General features: G+C 39.3%; 5 protein-coding genes across 6 annotated transcripts; 2 read left to right on the top strand and 3 right to left on the bottom strand.

Moving 5' to 3' along the window:
• Positions 1-386: 386 nt before the first annotated feature.
• On the bottom strand, positions 387-5,839 carry LOC120011054 (protein FREE1-like). 2 transcript variants are annotated; one of them, XM_038862076.1, is made up of 10 exons: positions 4,795-5,839; positions 3,538-3,624; positions 3,321-3,452; positions 2,987-3,118; positions 2,726-2,791; positions 2,531-2,641; positions 1,474-1,563; positions 1,133-1,163; positions 943-1,013; positions 387-840 (listed from the first exon to the last, which is right to left on the bottom strand). In XM_038862076.1, exons 1-10 carry the CDS (start codon positions 5,710-5,712, stop codon positions 763-765), a joined length of 1,716 nt encoding a protein of 571 aa, XP_038718004.1. In that variant the 5' UTR covers positions 5,713-5,839; the 3' UTR covers positions 387-762. The 2 variants fall into 2 exon arrangements, with proteins under 2 accessions (XP_038718004.1, XP_038718003.1); XM_038862075.1 differs by having other exon boundaries at positions 1,133-1,166.
• A 1,590-nt stretch (positions 5,840-7,429) lies between these two features.
• Positions 7,430-8,710, top strand: LOC120011491 (BOI-related E3 ubiquitin-protein ligase 1-like). The gene is made up of 2 exons (XM_038862616.1): positions 7,430-7,840; positions 7,923-8,710. The coding sequence occupies exons 1-2, from the start codon at positions 7,535-7,537 to the stop codon at positions 8,394-8,396; spliced, it is 780 nt and encodes a 259-aa protein (XP_038718544.1). The 5' UTR covers positions 7,430-7,534; the 3' UTR covers positions 8,397-8,710.
• Positions 8,711-9,904: 1,194 nt separating this feature from the next.
• LOC120011552 (prostaglandin E synthase 2) lies at positions 9,905-14,656 on the bottom strand. Its single transcript, XM_038862697.1, has 6 exons — positions 14,239-14,656; positions 13,053-13,187; positions 12,822-12,900; positions 11,512-11,606; positions 10,429-10,596; positions 9,905-10,324 (listed from the first exon to the last, which is right to left on the bottom strand). Exons 1-6 carry the CDS (start codon positions 14,573-14,575, stop codon positions 10,164-10,166), a joined length of 975 nt encoding a protein of 324 aa, XP_038718625.1. The 5' UTR covers positions 14,576-14,656; the 3' UTR covers positions 9,905-10,163.
• Positions 14,657-15,056: 400 nt separating this feature from the next.
• On the top strand, positions 15,057-18,254 carry LOC120011553. The gene is made up of 3 exons (XM_038862698.1): positions 15,057-15,325; positions 17,116-17,467; positions 17,580-18,254. The coding sequence occupies exons 1-3, from the start codon at positions 15,248-15,250 to the stop codon at positions 18,077-18,079; spliced, it is 930 nt and encodes a 309-aa protein (XP_038718626.1). The 5' UTR covers positions 15,057-15,247; the 3' UTR covers positions 18,080-18,254.
• Positions 18,255-18,764: 510 nt separating this feature from the next.
• Positions 18,765-21,791, bottom strand: LOC120011554 (rac-like GTP-binding protein RAC1). Its single transcript, XM_038862699.1, has 7 exons — positions 21,431-21,791; positions 20,549-20,636; positions 20,353-20,462; positions 20,188-20,251; positions 19,524-19,588; positions 19,347-19,412; positions 18,765-19,260 (listed from the first exon to the last, which is right to left on the bottom strand). The coding sequence occupies exons 1-7, from the start codon at positions 21,527-21,529 to the stop codon at positions 19,159-19,161; spliced, it is 594 nt and encodes a 197-aa protein (XP_038718627.1). The 5' UTR covers positions 21,530-21,791; the 3' UTR covers positions 18,765-19,158.
• Between the last annotated feature and the right edge of the window lie 274 nt (positions 21,792-22,065).

Here is a 22,065-nt window from a genome sequence, read left to right on the forward strand (position 1 = left end):
GACATGTCACTTTTCTTGGACTTTTTCTTAGACGATATTGTTCGCTTTTGACAGAAGCGTTCACAGATTTGCTCCTCCAAACCCAGTATCTCCTCTTAAGCCCAAAAAATCGTGCATCTACTAAGTGCTCCTCCCTTTCTTGCATTTCTTTACCGATGTGGGATTCCTCTAGGATACTCCAAATAAATTTAGCGTGCTACCTCACTTGGGAAGAAGCAAGATACCACGTACCAAATTTGGGCCACAAGAAAAACTGTCTACGCATGCCGTGTACCAATAATAGTGCCAACCCTTAAATTGGGAGACTGCCAGACACCGTTTAAGGTGATGACTATATTCACCCGTGTTAAGCTAACTCACTCAATCCACACACATGCACATGCATAGAAAGATCAACTCAATCCATGGAGTTCAATCCATGTGACAGAGAGGTGGTACTGTAAGTCTGTAATTAATCAATACATTTAACATCAAGGTATGTCACCACGAGTCCCAACATCACAGACAAGTGGAATATACATCTTGAGTTGTAAAATATAAATTTGTTGCTTTTATACAGCATGATAAAAGTTGATGAAATGAGGTATCTCCAGAAAAACTTTGTATGCACACCAGAAACCAACTCCAGTTCAACATCCGACAAACAGTCTTAGCCGCATGACAAGCAACGATAATACACAAAAGGCCAACAGTGTGTCTTAGGAGAAGAATAAATAGAGTGAATTCAGGTACCATCATGGCCCAAAAAAATGCTTGTGCTGGTCAATGGGCACTCACGAGGAATGGATGCTGACAAACTCCACACTCGATGGTCTCAGAACCTGAGCTGGGAACCTGGACCTGCAATTTTAGCCGTACAGCCCGCTTGGCATTAGAAATTAGATTAACAAATACATGAATTCCAATATTCCAAAAAATGGTGAGCAAGAACATCAAAAAAACCTGTAAATGAACGGTACATATAGGGCAGGCAACTTCCCTCATCCGCCTCCCAGATCCATCAGTCTTGGATCCTGTGAAAACAATAGCCCACATGATTAACAAATTTGCATGGCCATACATGAAGCCAATCCCACCACTAGACTCATCCATCAACTTTTTTCATAGCACACTTAAGAGTATAAAAATTTACCTACTGATGCCTTGCGATTCTTCTCCATTTCCTCCTATTACAAATGATCTTCGTCAGACAAAAAACCAGGGAGTACCGAAGTATATAATCACATAAGCGCACAACACAAGAACACCACAGTTCCAGAAGAGGTGGAAGGGTACAAGAAGACAACGCCACATGAAAAAAAAATAAGTAAAAAAACACAAAATGAATAAAAAGAAAAATACTAGTGCTTCAATCTCAACAGGAAGTGTTGGAAGAAGACATAAAAGAAGCAGCAAAAGAAAAAGAAGAAGAAGAAGCAACAGCCACATCAACAAAGAAGGAAAAATAAACTCAGGCCAGAAAGAATTGTCTACCTTAAGCTTCCTTGCAAGATCCTCATGACTCTGCACAGCAGGTCTACTAGCTGCATCCTTGGCATTACTTAGTCGCTGGGTCACTTCTGCCTACAAGTAGCGATAACACAAACCATATTGATAATGGCCAACAAGATGTTCACATAACTATGATTATAAGGTATTTATGAAGTATTATAACCCCACAATTCCCCCTTTCTTTTATCAAATTTAAACACTTCCTCTGCATGAGTTGCATGTCATACAATGCCTTAACCACTAAATAGTTCACAGGCTTACTACAAGGGTACAGGAAAATCCTTCACGGTGATATTTTATGATGTGAAGCGAGAAACAATTCTCAAGAAGAGAGTCCAGGCCAATGGCTGAGCCAATACAATAACCAGGAACAGCAAGCAAGAAGGCAAGATCACATCCCCAAGCCCCCATTCAAACATCCGCCACCCTCCGAACCTCCATGCTTCGACAGGGATAGAAGAGCCCCCCATCCCTATCTGCGGTCTCCACCAGCTCCTTTAAACTGGGGGTTGTCAGCCCAGTCTAAGTAACTTAATAATCCAAAACTCAATTAATTTCAATCCAACCAAACATATGACGTTTTTCCATCTAAACGCTTGAGAACACACACTTTTATAACATCAAAAACATTATTAAATCCCCATTATGAATATTCACAACTAGAGTAGTATATTTGTAGCATATTACTACATTTGTACATATAGACAAAATACAGACAGAGAAATATAAACGAGCGCAAGGTAGGCAATGATGAGGATTAAGGCCTCTATCACCACTGTCATGCCTCGCCAGGTATTAAGGATGGTCACCATACAAATACCTGCCCCCATCCATCTCATCAACAGGGTTTCCATACCAACCTCTGTCACGGCTGGTCCAGCAGGTACCCTTTGTTACCCATAAAGTTGCTATCCCTACTTATAACATGGCAGTAAGACTATTAATTGACTTTTCACTAAATAAGGGGCCAGAAAATCCATCGTAACTCCAGCAACCATAAGTATGTCAAAAGAAAGAAATAAGAAAGGTCATCACATACCATGCATCGGTCACAAACACGAACAGGCTGAGCATTCTCGTCTGCACTAAGAGCGATTCTACCTTGGGTACACTTGTCACAGAAAATGTCACCACAATTTCTACAGTGATGCTGAAGTACAATGAAAGTAGGTATAAGGTTTACATAATAAAAGACGTATGAAGAAATTATCATTATTTTGGATAATGAATTTACCCTGCGAACAAATGCCCCAAAGTCTGTACGACATGCTGTGCACTTTGAAGCCGCTTCATCAGGGACCTGAGGATAAAAAACAAGGTGATAATATTTATATCAGCAAAACTAAAACCTTAACATTTACCCATTAATATATAAACCTCAATAACAGGTTCGTTTAGATGCTTTAAAAATTGCATTGGTATGAAACAGTTTTATCCTTCATTGAAGAACCAATTATTTAAAAAAAGGAAAATATATCTTCGACTCAAACACTACCCAGTGATCTTTTTCTTCATTGGGAGGCTTTATCAAGTTCATCCAATCTACAAACCCTTTTTTCTTCTCTGTAGCCTGCTCAGTTGTAACTGAAGAATCCAGGGCCCTACTACTTCCACCCATTTCCTTAACCTGAATTTCAAAGAAGGAAAATATTTGATGCACCAGTAAGATATATTACCATGGAAAAAAGAAAATTTTAATTTTTTAATAGCAGGTCATGCACTTACCGTACATCTTGAAGAACCAGACATAAAAATCAACCTAGGTTGATCCAATGCCTATCTATGAGTTAAAAAGTATATTACTTTTGTGATACAAAATAGGACCTGACCTGAACAGTTGCAGCTGTTATTATGTCCAGAAGAGTGCTTGTAGTATGACTATTTGATTGCAGTCTGATGCGTCTTGGTTCAATGTCCACAGAGCTCTTAGACCAAAATGCCAGAGTAGATGAATCCATTACCTGTATGACAGTAACGCACAATTCAGTATCAAGCCAAAAACTAACCACACGGGGAGTAAATCTTTTAGGAAACCAAACGACTCACTTCACATCTAGTAATTGTCTCCAGGGGATATATCCTCAAATTCCTATTTGTAGCAGGATCAAGCATCCGTATGCCATCTAAGCCAATCTGAAAAAGAAGTTTTCAAATTAAGTCATGGTTACAATATAATGAGCCAAAATATAAAATCTCTCTTTTTTTCGAAAATTATAAATAAACAACCAAAGATAATAGAGTTAATGTGTGATGTTATTCTTTTAAAGAAAAAAAACAAAACTGGAATAACATTTTTTGAAAGGGAAACAAGAATAATTATAGAAGGCCTCCATGAAAGGCATATCCGAAAAGAATGAGTTAATCCTCCATTCCTCCGAAGTTATCTAAACTCGAAAAGTCTTAAAAGAGTTCCTTAATATACTACGGAAACAACTGCAGTTTAGAAAGGTCCTCCACATAGATAATAATTGCAAAAGGGTTTGAAACTCAGCTAAAAGATATTATTCTTACATGGAAGAAGGGATAACCATCATAACATTTGCTCCTTAGTAAGTGGCATAAAAGTTTTGGAAGTCACTCTCAACTTATCATTGGATATATTGAGTAGCTGCCAAAACTATTGAGAAGGAGCCAATGGCAACCAGCCAAAAATCTGGAAGGCCATTAATCTTAAATAGAAAGATCACGGCAGGTAGCCAAGATTTTTTTTATCACTGCAGTACGAAGTTTCTTACATACATTTTCTTAGTTCTTGCGAATACTGAATAGTCGGTCAGCACCCCTAGGTGCATTCTGTCTCTTCTTAGGGCATACAAGAGGGGAGAAAAAAATAGGATAAACCATCCCAAAAGAATCCATTATTGCTACAAATTAGTAACACCAATAGATAATGTTTGATCAGAAAACCCCCACAAAGCAAAAGACCATTTTTGCAGCTGTAGCACCATTTCATGAAAAAAAAAAGAAAAAGAAAGCACCATCATAACCAATTATGCGAAAAGCCGAAAAGGAATCTGAAAATGGAACAATGTGAAAATCCAAAATTGATCTTAGTTTTCATTCAAGAAGAGAGACATGCTAGATACTCATTCACCACGCAAAATGGCAAACAATACCATAATCTCTAACTAGGAAAACATTGTGGTGGAAGACAAGTAACGCACACTCAACCGAAACTACAAAATACTCAAAGCATTACTTCCTTCAAGAGAGCCAAGCTCCAAACTGATAGCAGTTTAATAGCTTAATCGAACTCATCAGTTGGGTAGAAATAAACAGAAGATGAAGAAAAAATTCAGGCACCTGGCAAAGGACATCCATTGTGGTCTGCCCTACGCTTTCAGCCAAGAGCTTGACACGGAACTTCTGAACCCCACTCTTCACATCCTGCTCCGTATCGGTCTTGGGAACAGCTTTAACGATCTTGCTCGAACCCGAAGTTGATGAATTCTCCTTGACCGAGGGAACACTTATGGATCTTCCATAATCATCGAACATCGTCCACGTCGACGACTTTGAGTCCGTGCCCCGGGCACCATATGGTTCGGTCTTGCCTCCTTGATACGCATAAACACCATCTCCAAGCCCGTCATCAGAACCTAGGTCGTATCGAGAGTACCCACCAATCTCGGGTCGCTTCCCATAAAGATCAGACCCCAAATCGGATCGGCTTCTACCGAAATCCCCATACTTATCGTCAATATACCCGCCAGCCTCATCGAATTTCACTGGATTCTCATACGAATTATCGTACGCAGATGGAATAGATGATCCTACAGAACTGTAAGGCGCCGAGTACATCGACGAATATGGAGGAGTGGTGCTCGTGATAGGTGGGGCATAATTGGGAACCGTCTGATGGTGATCATACGGTGGATAAGAGGACTGCTGCGTTGTCTGCGGTTGGTAAGCCCCATGCGAATCGTACGGCGGGAAAGACGGTACCGTTGGTTGAGGCGATGGATTAAAGGAAGAAAGCGGTGGTTGTTGCGGTCGTAGTAAATTAGGGTTCGGGGAAGTCGGAGTATAAGCGGCAGCGGTTGGATGAGCGGGATCGGGATTTAGAGGATAAGGAGGATAATTCTGTGAATAAGAAGAGTAATCGGCGGAGACGTTACCTGCGGTGAAGGGCGGCGCCGAGGCGTACGAGGTTGTGTGGTGATCGGCGGGGTTAACGTGAGGGTTCTGGCTGTAAAAGGAGCTGTAATCTCCTTGTTGCATCTCTAGTGCCTTAATCGAACACAAGCTTCGTCGATTATGGAATTGACGACGTATGGCGTTCTCTTGATCGTACGTGAATTGGCGACGAAGTAAACTGAGAGGTAATCGTAGCGGGATTGGAGGAATATATTTGGGAAGTCTTGTGTTCGATAAACAGTAGAGCGCTTTCATAGTGCGCGGCCCAAGTGTTCCTAATTGGGCCTTTGGCCCATGAAGTCATTGGTAGAACATTTGATATTAGTATAAACTCGGAGCATTAGAATCGTGCATACAAAAATTTCTCATCTAACGATATGGTAAATTATGTCAAAACCCTAGTACATGACCACAAGAATATTGTTGCAAAAGATAATCAAGCTCAGGACATTTCGAGTTCACATGGTTTTATTTTAGATAGATTCACCATTACAATGTATTGTCCTAATTATTCTTCAGGTAGTGGACTCCACATGCCCGAATCGAAATTGATTTGCCACTTTGATGATAATTATAAAAACCACAATCCTCATATTAACACTTGTGACAAACCTTTATATGATGTTATGATATGTAGACCCGAAGATATGCAATCAAGTAAATGTCGACCGAGACCTTCGATAATCCTATAAAGATCACACTATGTAGACCATGAAACTTGACACTGGTGTGGTATTAGTCGGGGAAGGTTTGACGGTCAAATTAGTTGACGGTGGTTGGGATTTATAGTGAGGGAAGTGAAAAACTTTTAAAGAGATAAGAGGATAACAAAGATACTTTGAAGAAGTTGAGATCTTTTAATGAGGAGAGGAGCCTCATGTATTTATACAGGTCTTGGTCACATGAAAACTACGTGAGTTATGAATTGGCAAATCTTGGGCTTCGACTGAGCTGTAGGCCTATAAGGGAGCTTCCTAACAGTGGGCTTTGAGCCTTTGTAGAGTAGACAGCTCAAGTCTTGTGCTTGTTGGACTCAATCATGACTCTCATGGGCCTATGGGCTTTGCTCAAGATACTTGTGGGTCTTGTTGAGCTCGACTAAGGTTCTCGATGGAGTTTAGAGCGTGGGCTTGTTGGCTTGGCTCTCATGGGCATTATTATAAACTGCCCAGATCTGTTGGGCTTAACCGTGGCTCTCGTGGCCCAATATGTTGATTAAGACTCTCGTGTAGAGTAAATGTTTCTGACCATGCTAAACGACGTCCCTTGTCTAAGAAAACGACATACTTAATTTTGTCGTTGTCCTAACTGATGAACACGCCGTCCTTGCGTAAACACTGATCAAAAACACTGTTCTTCAGCTTTTTCCCGATGACGACGAAACCGACCAAAATTTCATCCCTCTCTTTACGTGAAATCTCTGACTCAAAACAAATAAGTTGTACGTCGTGGTTCACCGCCACCCTACTAAAAGCACAGGCTCTCTCTTCTTTGTCTTTAATGCACCTCTTGGAATTTGACAAAACTCCATTTTCTCCCTTTCTTTAGTTTCTTAATCAAGTCGAAATAATTGCATTTTAATAAGATTTCTGTCGGTTTTTTAAACATATTATATAGAGAAAGAGGGGTTTTCTCTTTTTCATAATGGTCTCTTTCAGTTTTAATTTTTGCAAATAAAGAAAGAAAGAAAGAGTCATGCATGTCTTATGATTTTGACAAGAACATCAAGCTTTAAAGCTACCCTCATTTCGTATCCGTTTTGTGGGTTTCTTTATGTTATTTATTTTATATTATATATATGTGTGTATGTGTGTATGGCTCTATAGCCATGAAAGATATGAATAGAAGAAGACGTTTTGCCGTTTCTCTCTCTCTGGAGCGTGTCTTGGTTTCTTGAACAGTTATTATGGCTGTTCAAGCACAGCTGTACCCAGAAAGTCTTTGTTTTCCCATGTCAGACCAACAAGAAGATTGGGTTGTGATGGTTCCTGCTTTTGATTTGGGTTTCAATCTTCCAGAGCCGCCTCCTCAACAGAGTACTCTGTTTTGTCTTCCACGACAAGTGAGCCATAATTTGGATACTGGGTCGTCTTCTTCTTCTTCTGGTCCTTCTACATGTTGTAGTAGCTTGCTTTCAACGGGACTTACTCGGTCATTTGATGCTCAGCTCGAGATGCAATGCCAAGAGATTAACTGCATTCTACAATTACAGGTACGTGAGTCCTTTATTTGTAATTGGGTTTTATTGTTTTTTATTGAGATTCTTGATAGTTTTTCTTTTTGGGTATAAACAGAGCGAGAGATTGAAATCTTCTCTGCAACAGCAGAGAAGGCTGGAGTTAGCAATCCTTTTAAGGAACATAGAATCGAAGGCCATGAGTTTGATGCGGCAGAAAGAACAAGTCTTGGCACAATCCACAAATAAAAGAGTGGAGCTGGAAGCCCAGTTGAAAAGAGCAGAAATGGAGAGCGAATCATGGCAGAGACTAGCCAGAGAAAACGAAGCTGTAGTGACAGATCTGAACAACACACTTGAACAAGTCAGAGAACAAGCGGCCATGGCCAGTAACAGAGCAGGAGATGCAGAGTCTTCAAGTGGTGATGGTTCATTATGGATTGCTTGTAAGCTCTGTTATTCTAGGACCTCGTGCGTTCTGTTTCTGCCTTGCAGACATCTCTGCTCGTGCAAATCATGTGAAGCTTTTCTCTCTTCTTGTCCTGTCTGTAAGTCAGTAAAGGAGGGTAGCTTGGAAGTCTTTTTGGTCTAAACAAGAAAGGAGCAAAACAGAAGGAAGAAAGGAGATGAAAAGAAAGAAAGGATGGGAAATTTTGTTTAGAAAATTTTCTCGGGAAAACAAACACAAGTACTACGTATTGGACTAGCCGTTGTGTTGTCATAACTGGTAATGATGATGGGTCCTTTTGAAGCTTTTCATGGGTATTTCTTTAACAGAAATTTCTTTTCTTTTATGCTCTCCGGCGGGTTATGTGGAATGGAAATGATAATGACAGTATCGATATGGGTAAAGAATCTTAACCCGATTTAGGTTGTATTGATTGTGCATAAGAAATCACCCTATTGCCATTTCTCTTGGACAGTCACTGCCAGTGTTGTTGTTTTTTACTCTGACCAATGAATTGTTGCGTACTAAAAGCAGGCAGGGTTAAGCCCCGCCCAGTGGAAATTACTGCCAGTGTTGTGTGGTGGTATTAAAAGGGAAGACATATTGATTCATCCCTTCAAGTAGAGGACATGTGGGTCCCTCTAGTTGAGTTTTTGTGTGGGTTTTGCAGAGTTTTATAGTGTGTTTGGCCCACTTAGAGGAGCCCACAAATTGCCCACTCCAAGGATGGTGGTGGTTCAGAGTTCAGACCTCGTAAGTGCAGACCAAAGCAAAAAATGGAAGATGATCGTGACACAGAGTTGATACATAGAGAAACGTGAAGGGGATTTGAAGACCCAGTCCACTAGGTTTTGCCCAGTTTATGGGATTCACCATGATTATAGGTAAACTTGGATTAAAACTCATACAAAAAGGGGCTCAAAAGTGGGAAACTCATAGAATCAGGATTTTATAAGAAAATATTCTATCTTGTAGGTTCGAACTCCCTACCACTCTTTTTTTGTAACTAGAAGGCCCCAATTCAACAACCACTTTGTTATCCTTGGGCCAGTTTTAAATCCGGGATGACCATCCCATACACATAGCAGGTCATCAATGTAGTCTTGAGTCGAAACCCAGTGAACGAGCAAGATTGGGCTGAGGCCCATAATAGAGCTCATAACCCCTCTGGGAAGTAGACCCATGCCATAACCCTCAACTCACGGAACCCTTGAAACCCCAATAAATTACATCCCACCTACTCGAACTCCCCACATGAGGGATCTTTTACCTCTAAATCTAAAGATATAACCAATAAGCTAATGCCAACTTTTTTTTTAGTATCGTAAACCCAAAGTCCGAAGAGATAACCAACTACGCTATTGCCAAGTCGTTTGATTCACTTACATGTGGATGGCTGAGATCTCCTCTCGTTCTGAACCCTACTAATAAGTCATAAGTTGATTTGTCAAGAATTTTCTTGTGTCACAGAATAGCTGCAATCAGTAAAATTTCACTGTAAATCATTGGGTCCTTCAAAGCAATAGCTGATCTTTTGTCAATCTTCCGGACAACATTTGATTATAGTCGTAAGAGCAATGAAGAAGAAGTTGCACTTCAAGGCCAATGCCTATAAGTTTGTTGTCAAAGATCTATGTTTCCTTACAAATTAATGAATGGAGAATATCGAAGTTTTCAAACCATACCACATAAAAGGAAACAAGGATTAACAAGAAGTCAGGAACCATATAAATCAGTACATAAGCAAGATACAGAACATGTATTTCTTCCTCAACTGTACCAGAATTTCTCATATTGAAGAGTACAAAAAACTGACCTTCACTCGGCTTTTTATTTCATAAGCTTCTCCTAACAGCAAAGAGTTTATGATTCTTAATCGACCAACGAGAATATAAATCCAATCCATCAAATTTATTCCTTGATCCTAGAAGGTTCACCCACAGCCTTTTCCATTCTAGAGAACCATTCACCAATTTCTGTGTTCTCCACCATGTCTTTACCAGACTGAAGGTGTCGTATGGGCCTCAGAACGCCAAAAACAGCAAGATCAGCCAAACTAGGTCTCGAGCCACCTATTAAGATTTAAGATGAGATATGAAGCACTTATCAATCTTGTCAATGGCATGTGTTTTTCACGATGATGAATTTAATGAGTTGCGGAATTGGCTAAACATACCAAGAAATTCACGGCCCTCAAGAGCATCAATCCATGTCTCTACTGCTTCATACAAGGCTTCACGCTCATCAGTGATGTTGTGTCTCTTCTTCAGTTTCTTTGACACAAAATACATGGCCATGGCTCCAGCATACTTTGCTACCAACCTCTCAGTGAAACTGAAATTTCCTGCATTTCACATGGAAGCATTTCAAGCTCTAGGATGATAACCTATCGTGTTGATCACAAATCAACTTGCAATTAAGCGTTCAGAAAAATTCTCTCCCAGGGCATCATCTATGTTCAAGGATATTAAAACAGAAGGTACAGGATATTAGAACAGAAGGTCCAGGCATTTAGTATACAGGTGTACTACAAATCAAATGAAGTATAGCAGATTACAGGAGTTCAAATATAATATATGAGACTATAAGAACATAGGATGGTAAAAAAACCAACTCAATCATTCTTCTCAAACCTTCAAAACATTTTATATTTAACCTAAATTTATAAGACAATTGTAACCACGGAATAAATATAATATAATCAATTTAACCACCAAATAAATAATAACAATATAACCAGCAACTTAAATTGTATCATACAAGTCATATATTCATATCTCCAAGACAAGTGTAAAACTTTGTCAAACCTATAAACATGAATCAAAATGAAGATGATAATCATAATAACTATTTATACGAGAGCATAAAAACTCCTAAATATGCATAAATATATATATATATATATATCAAAGACTCCAAAAAAAATCTACAAACCCACATAATTAACGAACGATGGGATAATAAAGAGAAGTAAAAGCTATAAATTTATCTGAAAGAAATAAATGAAGACGTTAGAAAATTGTAAATGCACGAATGTTTTTTTGTTATCATCCTATAAATAGTTGTACATGTTTCACATCTCAATAAACAAACTCAAAGATCATCATTATGTGTACGTGGAAAACGTTTGGGCAGCAGACAGCTAAACATTCAAATTTGGCAGAATATGTGTGTGATAAATGTCTTGAAAAGACAGCTCCATTCCTTATTTCACATAAAAAACTCATAAAATTCATCTTAGATTGGCCTCATTTCCTACCGTGAGTGGTAATGTAGTTGAATGACTCAAGAGCCTCAGATGTAGTTCGATATATGTTTGGTGATAAAACGTGCACCAAGTTGTCATCCACCCACCTACATATCAAGTTACCACATCACTGATACAGGCATAAGGCGTAAGGCTATGATGCAAGATGCGACCAAAAATATGATAGAGACCGGTTTTCCAAGACACCCCTATACTACACCACTCGTGAAGTTTAAGCCCCTGTACAATAAAATGTTAAACTTTAAGCCCTCCAACTATATATTTGGGAAAAAAAGCCCTTCCTATCATTTCCGTTAAATCTCCATCCATCAAATGTTGATTTGTCACTAATCATTATTTTTGTTGAATATTTTATGCCATGTCACCTTACCCCATGGCATTGACAAACATAGTACAAAGCAAAGATGTATGTGTCCACGGACTTGCTTGGCATCAATGGAATCTCAATCTTGGTGCTTAAATGGTGCACCAGGTTACCGATAAAAGTCCAAGCATTTTCAACACTTGTCCCCACCTCATTAGGATCTCCCTTGTACGACCAAAGATGGGTGTGTTCTCCCCGAGTTGGGTTTGGAGACAAAAGGCCAAAGTTCCGGGTCAATTCGTGTCTCCTCAGTATGCAAAATACGGGCACGGGTTGATCACGAATGGTGAACTCCAGAATTTCCTTCAACACATGTGAGCAGAGCCATTGTGTGGACTGTTGTGACCCTTATTTTGCCCCCTAGAGACACCTCGTTGAGGGCACTTTGGATATTCCGCATCGCAGGAACCGGGTGATGAGATTCCAGTCGCCGAAGATCATTAGCTCATTGTCGACGGAGATGAGGATGATGTTGCTTGAAGGTTAGAACAGGACCACAATGGTGTTAAGTGTTAACCCAGTTTTTGGCATGATATTTGCTCTGTACTATGTATGTCATAACATTGGTCAATGCCATGTGGTAGGGTGACATGGTATCAAATATTCAACAAAAATGCCAAATAGTGACATGTCAACATTTGATGGATGGAGATTTAACGGAAATCATATGAAGGGCTTATTTTTTCTGGCTTAAAGTTTACATTTTATTGTACAGGGGCTTAAAGTTACAAGGGGCTTGGTAGAGGGGCTTCTTATTGCTTTATCCCTAAAAAAATACCACGTAAGTGTGAAATAATGGCAACCAGCAGTCTACAAAAGCTAAGATAGAAACTTTCTTATTGATTAAAACCAAAAGGTTCTTAATGGAAAATAAGTTTCTTTAAATATGAGGAAATCAAAATGCTTGAAAATCTGAACCACAAAAATGCAGACATACCTGCGCCACTTCCTATCTTCATCACTATCTGGTATAGAGCTGCTAGGATGAATCCTTTGGAACAGCTTATCAATTATATCTGAACACATTGAACATGTAATATTACAAGAACATTCACAAAACATCCACATTGGCATTTAACTAATTTCTTCGGCAACCACGAGAAATCAACCGTCCAATGCTCCAAATGAAAGTGAAAGTAGTAGAGAAATCGAGAAATGGAGAAAAAACCTGATGAGTTGGTCATGTGTTCACCATCAACAGTCAAAATAGGCACCTTCTTGTAATCTGACCACTTGATCTCTTTCTTGGTGATGGGGTTGACTTCAACGACCTTGTATGGAACATTATGGTAATCCAAGAATGCTGATGGAAAAAGAGAAGAGAAACAATAAGAATCATAGGAGGGAATTAAGACTCTAGAATTGAAAGGTTAACAGTATAGAACAAAAAAGAGCATGTATCCAGAGAGTTCACCTTTTACTTCGACCTATACCTTTTTTTCGAATGGCTTCTTTGATCTATATTTTACCAAACCAAAAACCACCATTCATGTTCACTTAAAGTTTCACATCTGGAGATTATTTAAAATAAAAATTTTCATTCGAAACCCTTATTACCTTGGTTACACCTGAGCTATGTTTGTTTGGCCTAGCATGATGACGGGAATAATAAAATGCACATTTTATTATACCATTTGGCGAGAAAATTTTCAGTGCAGTCTTTTTCGGTACAATCCACTTGCAAAATGCTTCTAATTTTTCATTTAGAATTGTTGCAACCCAAATAAACAAGTATTGTTGCTGCTGCTTAGTTGATCGGCCCTTCAAAATGCGAAAAAACCAGACATACAATTTTATATCAGGAGAGAAAATACTTGCAGTTAGATTCCTAATCTCAATGCATCGCTTATGAACCAAAGACCACATCATTTAACTGGAAGTATCGTGTTCGAGGAACTATCTTCATTTTTTCACAGGGAAGTTTTCTCTTTTAACGTCTTCATTTCACATCCTAAACAAAAGCGTATTCTCATTGATAAGAGAATGTGCTGGATATAAAATTTTCATAACCCTTAAGGCCTCAGATGCCACTAGCTCTACATTTCACATCAAAAACGAAGTCTCATCTGTACAATAGAGAAGCTTCCAAGAACAAAATAATGTCTAAAATAGTTTTGAAAACTTATACACAATGACTATAGTATCAGTGACTGAGTTTCAGTTTGATTCTTACAAGGAATCAACCGACTCTTTACAGAGTATCAGTGTTATATTTATTACGGTTCGATCATCAGTTACATATTACCAAGCCAATTTGCCTACTAAAGAGCATAGATATAAGAAAATCCAAATCCAATGGAATACTCGCGAAATTTAACGAATTCAGTGAGTGAAACCACTAGAAACAATTATACCTTTTACTTTGTTGCAGAAGGGGCAAGCTTCGTACTGGTAGAGAACCACGTCCTTAGGTAGAGACTTGATCTCGGCACGTGGTGACTCCTTCGCATGCGCCTCGTGAGCCAGAGACGTAGCCGCCGCAGCAGAGAAGAACATGGTGCCGGTAACACCGCGAGCGACAGAGGGACTTGATAACCCCAAGTGATCGGCAAGTATACGCGAGAATCCAGGAGAATTCTGAGCTGAACTGCTGCTCAACAGCGCCGCTTGCACGAGCCTCTGTTGCCTCCCGGCGACGGCACCGCCTGCGATGGCCCGGCTCAAGGTGGCAACTCCGTTAACGCCTCTCATCGTCACACAATCAAAATGCACCGTTTCTCACTCAAACTCTAGAAATGGTGGCCTGTAACTGTTACTTTATAGTTTAATAGCTCTCTCCGTTACGTTCCGCCGTTACGTTTACTCATGATTTAGGGGTTAGTTAGGGTTTAGGAGTTTTAAGCGATGATTAAATTACGAAAATTACTCTTTTTTTAATCCAAAATTTGAAAATAAAGAGGTCCCACCAAACATACGCTACTTTCCGATTGGTGCGTGTAAAGCACTCCACTAGAGCGCTCGGAAATAAGAGACAGAGCTTGAGTCGGTTCATAAATTTACGTTCCCAAAACGCCCTCACAATTTTCCTTTATCTGTCAAATCAAATTATAAGAAAGTGAAGGGCGATATTGTTATTACACACCAACCGCGTTGAAATAGCTTATGGACGTCGGTAACCCTAAAGTGCCCAAGACACTATATACCCCTCTCGGTTACATGGAAAGGCCCCGTTTCTATTCAGATACAGAGATCGATTGGGCAATTTTCTTTGGTCTTCTGGGAGCGAGAGAAAACCCTAGCCGTAGGCTTACTTCCTGGTCGCTTCGATTAGGTGTTTTATACCCATCTCTGTAAATCAGTGAATTGCTTGCTAGATCTGTAAGAATATTAGAGGCACGGGCATTTTTGCTGGTAAACAGAGCCATGTCTCGGTGCTTTCCTTACCCACCACCGGGGTATGTGAGGAGCGATTCTCGTGTGGCCTTGATCGAATCGATTGAGGTAGCTACTTGAATTTGCAGTTTATGCGGAATTTGCATGTGTTGTGAATTGAATCGTGACACTGAAATTCCGAGTTTGGTTGAACTGAATATTTATGTGCCAATCTTCACGTGTATTGTATGATTGCGCGGTTTTATGAACGAATCAAGTTTCCTGAGTGACTGGGGTTTATTTTTTAATGCTTGTGCCATGTGAATCTCTGAGGAAGGACTGGGATTAGGTTTTTCTGATGTGGAACCGTAGACTCCTCTGTGTTAGCGTAACTTTATGGTTTAAGATGAATTAAACATGATTATGAACTGTAGACTTAAAGGGTTCACCTGCCCTTTTTTTAGTCGTTCTGGATAGGAGGTGGATTGGTAAGGTGGCTAAGATTTGGGTACATGCTTTGAAATCATATGCTGAGGTTTATAAGAACCGGAATGTTTCTTTTGATTGGAGGACTAATATGGCTAGAGAAAAGAATTGTGGCAGCTTTTTTAGAATAAGATAAATGGCATTTAGAATGCCTTTGGTTAAGCTTCGTAAAGAGCTTCAAGGCTTGTAAGTTTGTAATTGATGGTTATATTGTGGTTTTCACATAGAAGTTAATGGTGTTGCGCAGAATTATGGTGAAGAGTTTTGTTTCAAGATCCTGGACAAATTGAAGCCCCCCTTTCCAGGTCATTATGGATAAGGAGTTGTGATGTAACTGGTTCATTATGGATAAGGAGTTGTGAGCATTAGTGGGTTCTTTTTTTGATTCGGTGGTTGATGTATAAGGATTCGTGCAGCAGGTGGTATTGATTTGTCTGTGATTAGGAAATATTAGTAGGGTGAGAGGTTAGTTATTCTGGACTTGATCCTTTGTCTGATATGCCAGTCTTTCTTATAGATAGGTGGAGTTGATCATTTGTGTGATATGCGAGTCTTTATTATGGATAGGTTGATTCCTTAATAGTTGCCATGAAACTTAAGCTGGATCTTGTCTGGCTGCACGAGTGACATTTATACAATTGATTTGTTTCCGTGTTAATTCCTTGAATTCTTGTTTCTTTCTTGCACATTGCCTTTGGGAGAAGGTTGGCGCCTTCATAGTTGCCATGACACTTATGCTGGTAATTGTCAAACTGCATGAGTGAAATGGCAACTATTGTTTTGTCTCTATGTTCTTGAATCATTGTTTCTTTCTTGGTGCCATTTGCCTTTCGTTTTTAAGTACTAGTTTTTTTTTTTTGAATGGGAGAAGGTAGTAGTGTTGATGACGCTACATGGGTGCCACCTAATACAACCATACTTCTGAATCAGTTTGAAGCAATTTTTATCACTTATTGAGAAGTTTCAGTAAAATCATTCCAGTTTATCATGCTATGTCAATGACATACAATTGGATTCCATTTTGATGTCTTCAACTGTGCAATTCTGATTAGATAAAATGCTTTTGTTAACGGGATAGTTGGTGGCTTCCTGATCAATGTGCTTGCATTTATTATTTGTTGTAACGAGTAGGGCATAGTTTGGTCTTTTTTTTTGTTATGATTTAGTTGTTGAATGCAAATGTGTTTTGTCTGATAAGTATTGACTATTGAGTGAGAAATGCTTTTGGTTCCTCTCTTTGAGGGGCATTGTATTCATGTGAAGACCCTGCTCAAAAGGTTTCTGAAATCTAATGATGGCAAGTTTGTTCCCTTGGCTTGAATGATTTGAGAAAGTGATGTTTATCTGGTTATGGAGTGCCATTGTGTCATTAGTTTGGTCCATCGTATTTCTTTGGTCTTCTCTAGACCTCTATGCTAAACTTTTTTTTCCAGAGGGAAAATGAGAATGCCAAATCAAAATTGAAGAAAGAGAAGAGGAGGCAGAGGCGAGAGAGGAAGAAGGTGAAGAAAGAAAGTAAGAAAGGGAAATCCTTTGATATCAGTGATGATGCAGTTAAAAAGCATAGTGGTGAGAAGCTTTGTCAAGTGGAGAAGAGTAGATATGATGTGAATGGTGGTTGCATATCGAAGGGAAAAGAAGACGACACTGAACAATTGGAGAGGAGTGGTCTGACTGAAGAACATGGGATGCCTGTCTCATCGCAGAGTATTTGCTACTTGTCTGATGGCACACAGAGCAGCAAAAAGAGGAAAGCATCATCGACTGAGGGCAGTGATCATCGTGGTGAGGCTTAGCTGCATACTCTTCATGGGCATGGCTTTGATAATTCTGTTTTTTAAAAAGTTTTTTCGGGTTGTTATGTACTGATCTCTTTATACTGTTTTGATCATATCAGGGAACATTGTTCGTATTAAACTGACCTTGCGAAAGCACAAAGAACCCGATGCTACAGTCAGCGGGGAGCAGTCATGCTCTACTTCTGGAAGGGCAGAATCCAATGCTCAGTATGAGGAGAATACATGCACACCAGACCAAAAACAGTGGTCCTGTGCTAAGCAAAGCATGGCCAGGCTGGACAGAGTAAAATGTTCCGGTTTAGTTGAAGTTCCTGGTCTCGATATTAGGCCCAAATCATACCAGAATGAGACGCAGAAAGTAGAATCTCTGTACAGAGATTTGATTGAAGAATGGCTGCCACCTCCAATTCAGTTGGATCAAGAGAGTTTAGATGATCAAGATTGGCTTTTTGGGGTAAGGCGGCAAAATGGGAATGGTTCTAAAAGAATCGCAGCCTGCCAGGATGTTGCCCAGTGTTTGAGTCCTACACTGTGGCCTCGTGCCCATTACTTACCTGAGGCCGATGTATTTGCGCTGCCCTTTATAGTTCCATTTTGAAAACGTCGTTCAACTGCATTTTTACTGCAGCGTTATTGTACTGCAGGCTGTGTGCAAGCTGTATGGTGAGAGAAGATTCTCTCGTACATGGCAAGGAATTCCATTTTTTACTCTGGTCTCTTTTCCATTTTTACCAGGTTGAGAAGCGAAATACAAGTATTTACATTAATAGTTAGAACTGGGCTTTTGATCCTATAGTAAAAATGTGGAGGTCACAAAATATAACTGCTCGCTGAGACCTGAAAGAAAATTAATTCTCTCCGACTTTCTTCAACTATGATCCCATGGTTATGATTATTTTTGGCATTATTTCGGTCGCTCAAATATTTGATTAGATCAATTCCATCATGCATGGCATGTTTTAAAAATTTTCAGTCCAGACCAAAGAAAAAAAAAAGTCCACTCTCCCAACAACTCCTGTATACGAGTCTCTTCTGCAGTGCACGATGTAGAAGTTTCCGACGTGTAGAATGTACACCGACTTTATCCCATCCCATGTACAAGTCTTCCACTGACTTTATCCCAACCCCAAAGAGAGCGGGGTGGGAGAAAATTACCATAGTCATGTATGATGTGGACAAGGATTTTTAATTTACAAAAGAACACCAAAACACCTGCATGCTCTTTCTTGACTTACAATGATCAATGATAAGAGAGGTCAAAACTTTCTCTAAAACCAAATTGCCTCGTTGGTTCTTTCACAAATTTAAACTTATCCTATTCATCTGCTTAAATTAGCAGAAAGCATCAGATTATCATGTTTACAAATTACAACCCGAAGCAGTTTAGAAAGGATTCTAGAGTACACATACATTCATTCTAAGTTCTAACACATGACAAATCTAAACATGTGGTGGTGTACATGTTAACAAGGAATGCAGGTCATCAAATAAAAGATCATAAAAATAAGTGAATGATACACAAACCATCTGTTTCTTCAACAGAAATTCCTAGAATGTCAGTGGACACTGGGACACTATACAACAAAGCTTGCTCCTTCAGAAGGAATAAGTGAGGGTGTGGCAACTGCCACAAAGATGACAGAGCAATCTTTCTGCGGTAACTACTGGTTCCTCTGGTCACAATATGGAGCAAACCTTATGTGACTTTCTTTTCTTCTTCTTTTGCTTTGGGGGCTGGAGGACTACCTTAATAGCCGCATCGAAAACTGCCTTTACATTCTGCAGTTACAAATCAATGTATGTTGTGATCAGTCAGTCGGTATGAATAAATATCTCTGAATGTGAAAATATGAGGATTTGCATACCTGCTGTGTTTTTGAACTGCATTCGATGTAGGCAGGAGATCCAATTAGTTTCCTCAGTTCCTCTCCCTTTAATTAATAAACAATATCAGATCAAAAAATTAGACTAATGTAAAAGGGGGAACATAGACAAGAGGCAAACAAATGACCTATATTTTCAGTTTGCAGTGGGGTCTTTACCTGAGCAGTTGTAATAGGCACTGCACCAGGATGGTCTATAAAGAACTGTTTATCATCACGGAGATCTGCAAATGAATAAGAGTAACACATTAGCACCGATCTAAGCAGCACGGACACGCCAAAATGGGCTCCGCACCCGCACTGAGTGCGGCAGGGACGCGGATGCAGCTGGGACACGCCGGATTCGGCTGCGACTCGTTGAGAGAGAATTTCGAAGCACAATTTTGTTTGCTTCGAGGAGAGAGAGAGTGCTGGTGGGGTTGAATTGTCAAAGAAGAGGGGGAAAAAAGCATCATTAAATGATGCATGAAAGACAGACTGACTGAGACAGAGAGGGGCATAATATTATAATATTTAATACCTTTGATTCATCGACAAAACTCTCTCTGTATTAATTGGTTCCAAGTTCCAACCATCTCAATTTTACCTTTTTCTCTACTAGCTCCCCAGATTCATCATTAGTTGGTTTATTTACCATAAAAGAAATGGGTGGGAGCGCTGGAGTTCTAACATATAAATTATAATTATAAAAAACATTTTTTTATTAGCCGAGTCGCCCCGCACCCGCATCCTAGATTTTTTGAGATGATGCAAGAAGTATTTTGGAATATGAGCACTGTACGAAACTACTAATGATGTTGATCACCAATATGGACAAACTTACCAAGTTTTGTCCCAACCAGAATAATAGGAACGCCAGGTGCATAATGCCTTAGTTCTGGAATCCACTGAAATGGAAAGTACGTGTACAATTCGTTAGCACACATAAATGCAGTTACAATCTCACATTAAATTAATCATTCTAAAGGAAGCCATTCAAGACCAAAACCTTCTTGGCAACATTTTCATAGCTGGCCTTGCTAATGAGCGAGAACGCAAGAATAAAGACATCTGCCCCTCTGTAGCTCAGAGGTCTGAGCCTATTGTAATCCTCCTGACCTGATTACATAGATATATTTTAAAACAAATAATTGAAAAACTAGAATGAAAAATAAAAGAGAAGAAGCAAGAAGGTTTTGAATTACCGGCTGTATCCCATAATCCTAAGTTCACAGTGCTCCCATCCACAACCACATTTGCACTAAAATTGTCAAAAACAGTTGGCACATAGTCCTGTTTGACAATAACAATTGCAAAAAGAAGATGGTGAACCAGTGAGTCAATTACTATCGATTTCAAATTGTTTTACCAGGTAAATCACTGTTATAGATATTCAATAATGTGAAATAAAGAATGAAGAATCTAAGAAAGAGATCAGAAGCTTCAAATAAGTACACCAACGCTAAAATAAATGACAATAACTTTGCATTACGATTTAATTTTTTGAAAAATGAAGTACAGACAACATAATCTAGAGGACTATCAAATCAGATTCCATCCTCTAAACTGAATACAAAAACACCAGAAACTAACTCAGGTTTGAAGAAGAATCAAGTTACAGCTGCACCTCATATTTGCACTCCAACTCTTGCACATATGCATGATATCAACTGCTTCATTCTTAGTCTATCATCCATATATTTAACCTCCTCATGCCAAGGAAGTCCAGAGCACATAAACACATATGTCCTTATGCAATATATAAAATTGGCAAAGTTTCGAAAAGCATAGCTGATCATCTTCTTTTCAAGACCAAGAAACTGGACTTCCCTATGTAAACCATTAACGTCAATCAACTTGAACAGACACACAACTAAGTTTCAAAAGAATAACTATATCTAGAATCTTAGGATCGCATAACAATAAATAAATAATGACATGATATGGCAGCAGCTGATCATCAGTGCGCATACATTAAATTCCTCTTTCTTTCTCACTATTTTTCCCGGAAAATCAATAAACCATGAGATGTTGTACAAGAATATCGAGAAAGACAAAAAAGAAACAGGACAGTGTGAAGCTCTCACCGTTGGGAAAGTGTTGCTAGTGTAGGAAATCAGCATACAAGTTTTGCCAACAGCGCCGTCACCGACCGTCACGCACTTGATGAACCTGGAGGCGCTCATTTCCGCGGCCACCAACACATCAGATCTCCAACTCGATCTCTCTGTCTCCACTCACTTCCTATTCTCTCTATCCAAGATTTCACTCCACTTCTTTCCCGATCATCATAAACCGAAGAAAGATCAACGAAATACTCTTTGAATCGCAGAAAACCTAATTGAACCAGGAATTTGCTCGCAAAGGGACAGACTACAGAGAGAGAATGAGTTGAAACAAAACGAGAGCGTGAGAGAGAGAGAGAGAGGGAGATAATGGCAAAAATGGGATACAAAAAAACGGTTGGCTGTCTGGGCTGACCTTGCCAACTATTTGCCAGCTATGTTTCCAACAACTCATCATCATTTACCACACACTTTAATGTCCTCATCAAAGACCTTACTCTGTTACTCTTTTTTTATTTATCATTTATATGTAATTAGGAATTCTCCCCCACTAAATTTAGAAATTTAGAGTTTGTTTTGATTGAAAGATTAGAAAAAATTTAATAGAAGAAAAAAGTGAATTTTCTTCTAATTCTCTTATTTGAATAATTTAATAA

Source organism: Tripterygium wilfordii, chromosome 12 (genome assembly GCF_013401445.1).
Source record: "Tripterygium wilfordii isolate XIE 37 chromosome 12, ASM1340144v1, whole genome shotgun sequence".
In the NCBI taxonomy this organism is placed as follows: Eukaryota; Viridiplantae; Streptophyta; class Magnoliopsida; order Celastrales; family Celastraceae; genus Tripterygium; species Tripterygium wilfordii.

Excerpts from the sequence above, each read along its gene's own strand:
- LOC120011054 (XM_038862075.1), bottom strand. The coding sequence starts at position 5,712 with ATGCAACAAGGAGATTACAGCTCCTTTTACAGCCAGAACCCTCACGTT. Across the intron at positions 3,625-4,794 it reads CAATGGATGTCCTTTGCCAG|ATTGGCTTAGATGGCATACG; the intron begins GTGCCTGAATTT and ends CTTCTTTTTCAG. Across the intron at positions 3,119-3,320 it reads TAACAGCTGCAACTGTTCAG|GTTAAGGAAATGGGTGGAAG; the intron begins GTCAGGTCCTAT and ends TTTGAAATTCAG.
- LOC120011553 (XM_038862698.1), top strand. The coding sequence starts at position 15,248 with ATGTCTCGGTGCTTTCCTTACCCACCACCGGGGTATGTGAGGAGCGAT. Across the intron at positions 15,326-17,115 it reads CCTTGATCGAATCGATTGAG|AGGGAAAATGAGAATGCCAA; the intron begins GTAGCTACTTGA and ends TTTTTTTTCCAG. Across the intron at positions 17,468-17,579 it reads TGAGGGCAGTGATCATCGTG|GGAACATTGTTCGTATTAAA; the intron begins GTGAGGCTTAGC and ends TGATCATATCAG.
- LOC120011554 (XM_038862699.1), bottom strand. The coding sequence starts at position 21,529 with ATGAGCGCCTCCAGGTTCATCAAGTGCGTGACGGTCGGTGACGGCGCT. Across the intron at positions 20,252-20,352 it reads ATGAAAATGTTGCCAAGAAG|TGGATTCCAGAACTAAGGCA; the intron begins GTTTTGGTCTTG and ends TTTCCATTTCAG. Across the intron at positions 19,589-20,187 it reads TCTGGTTGGGACAAAACTTG|ATCTCCGTGATGATAAACAG; the intron begins GTAAGTTTGTCC and ends ATTCATTTGCAG.
- LOC120011491 (XM_038862616.1), top strand. The coding sequence starts at position 7,535 with ATGGCTGTTCAAGCACAGCTGTACCCAGAAAGTCTTTGTTTTCCCATG. Across the intron at positions 7,841-7,922 it reads ACTGCATTCTACAATTACAG|AGCGAGAGATTGAAATCTTC; the intron begins GTACGTGAGTCC and ends GGGTATAAACAG.
- LOC120011552 (XM_038862697.1), bottom strand. The coding sequence starts at position 14,575 with ATGAGAGGCGTTAACGGAGTTGCCACCTTGAGCCGGGCCATCGCAGGC. Across the intron at positions 12,901-13,052 it reads ACACATGACCAACTCATCAG|ATATAATTGATAAGCTGTTC; the intron begins GTTTTTTCTCCA and ends CAATGTGTTCAG. Across the intron at positions 10,597-11,511 it reads CAACTACATTACCACTCACG|GAAATTTCAGTTTCACTGAG; the intron begins GTAGGAAATGAG and ends TGTGAAATGCAG.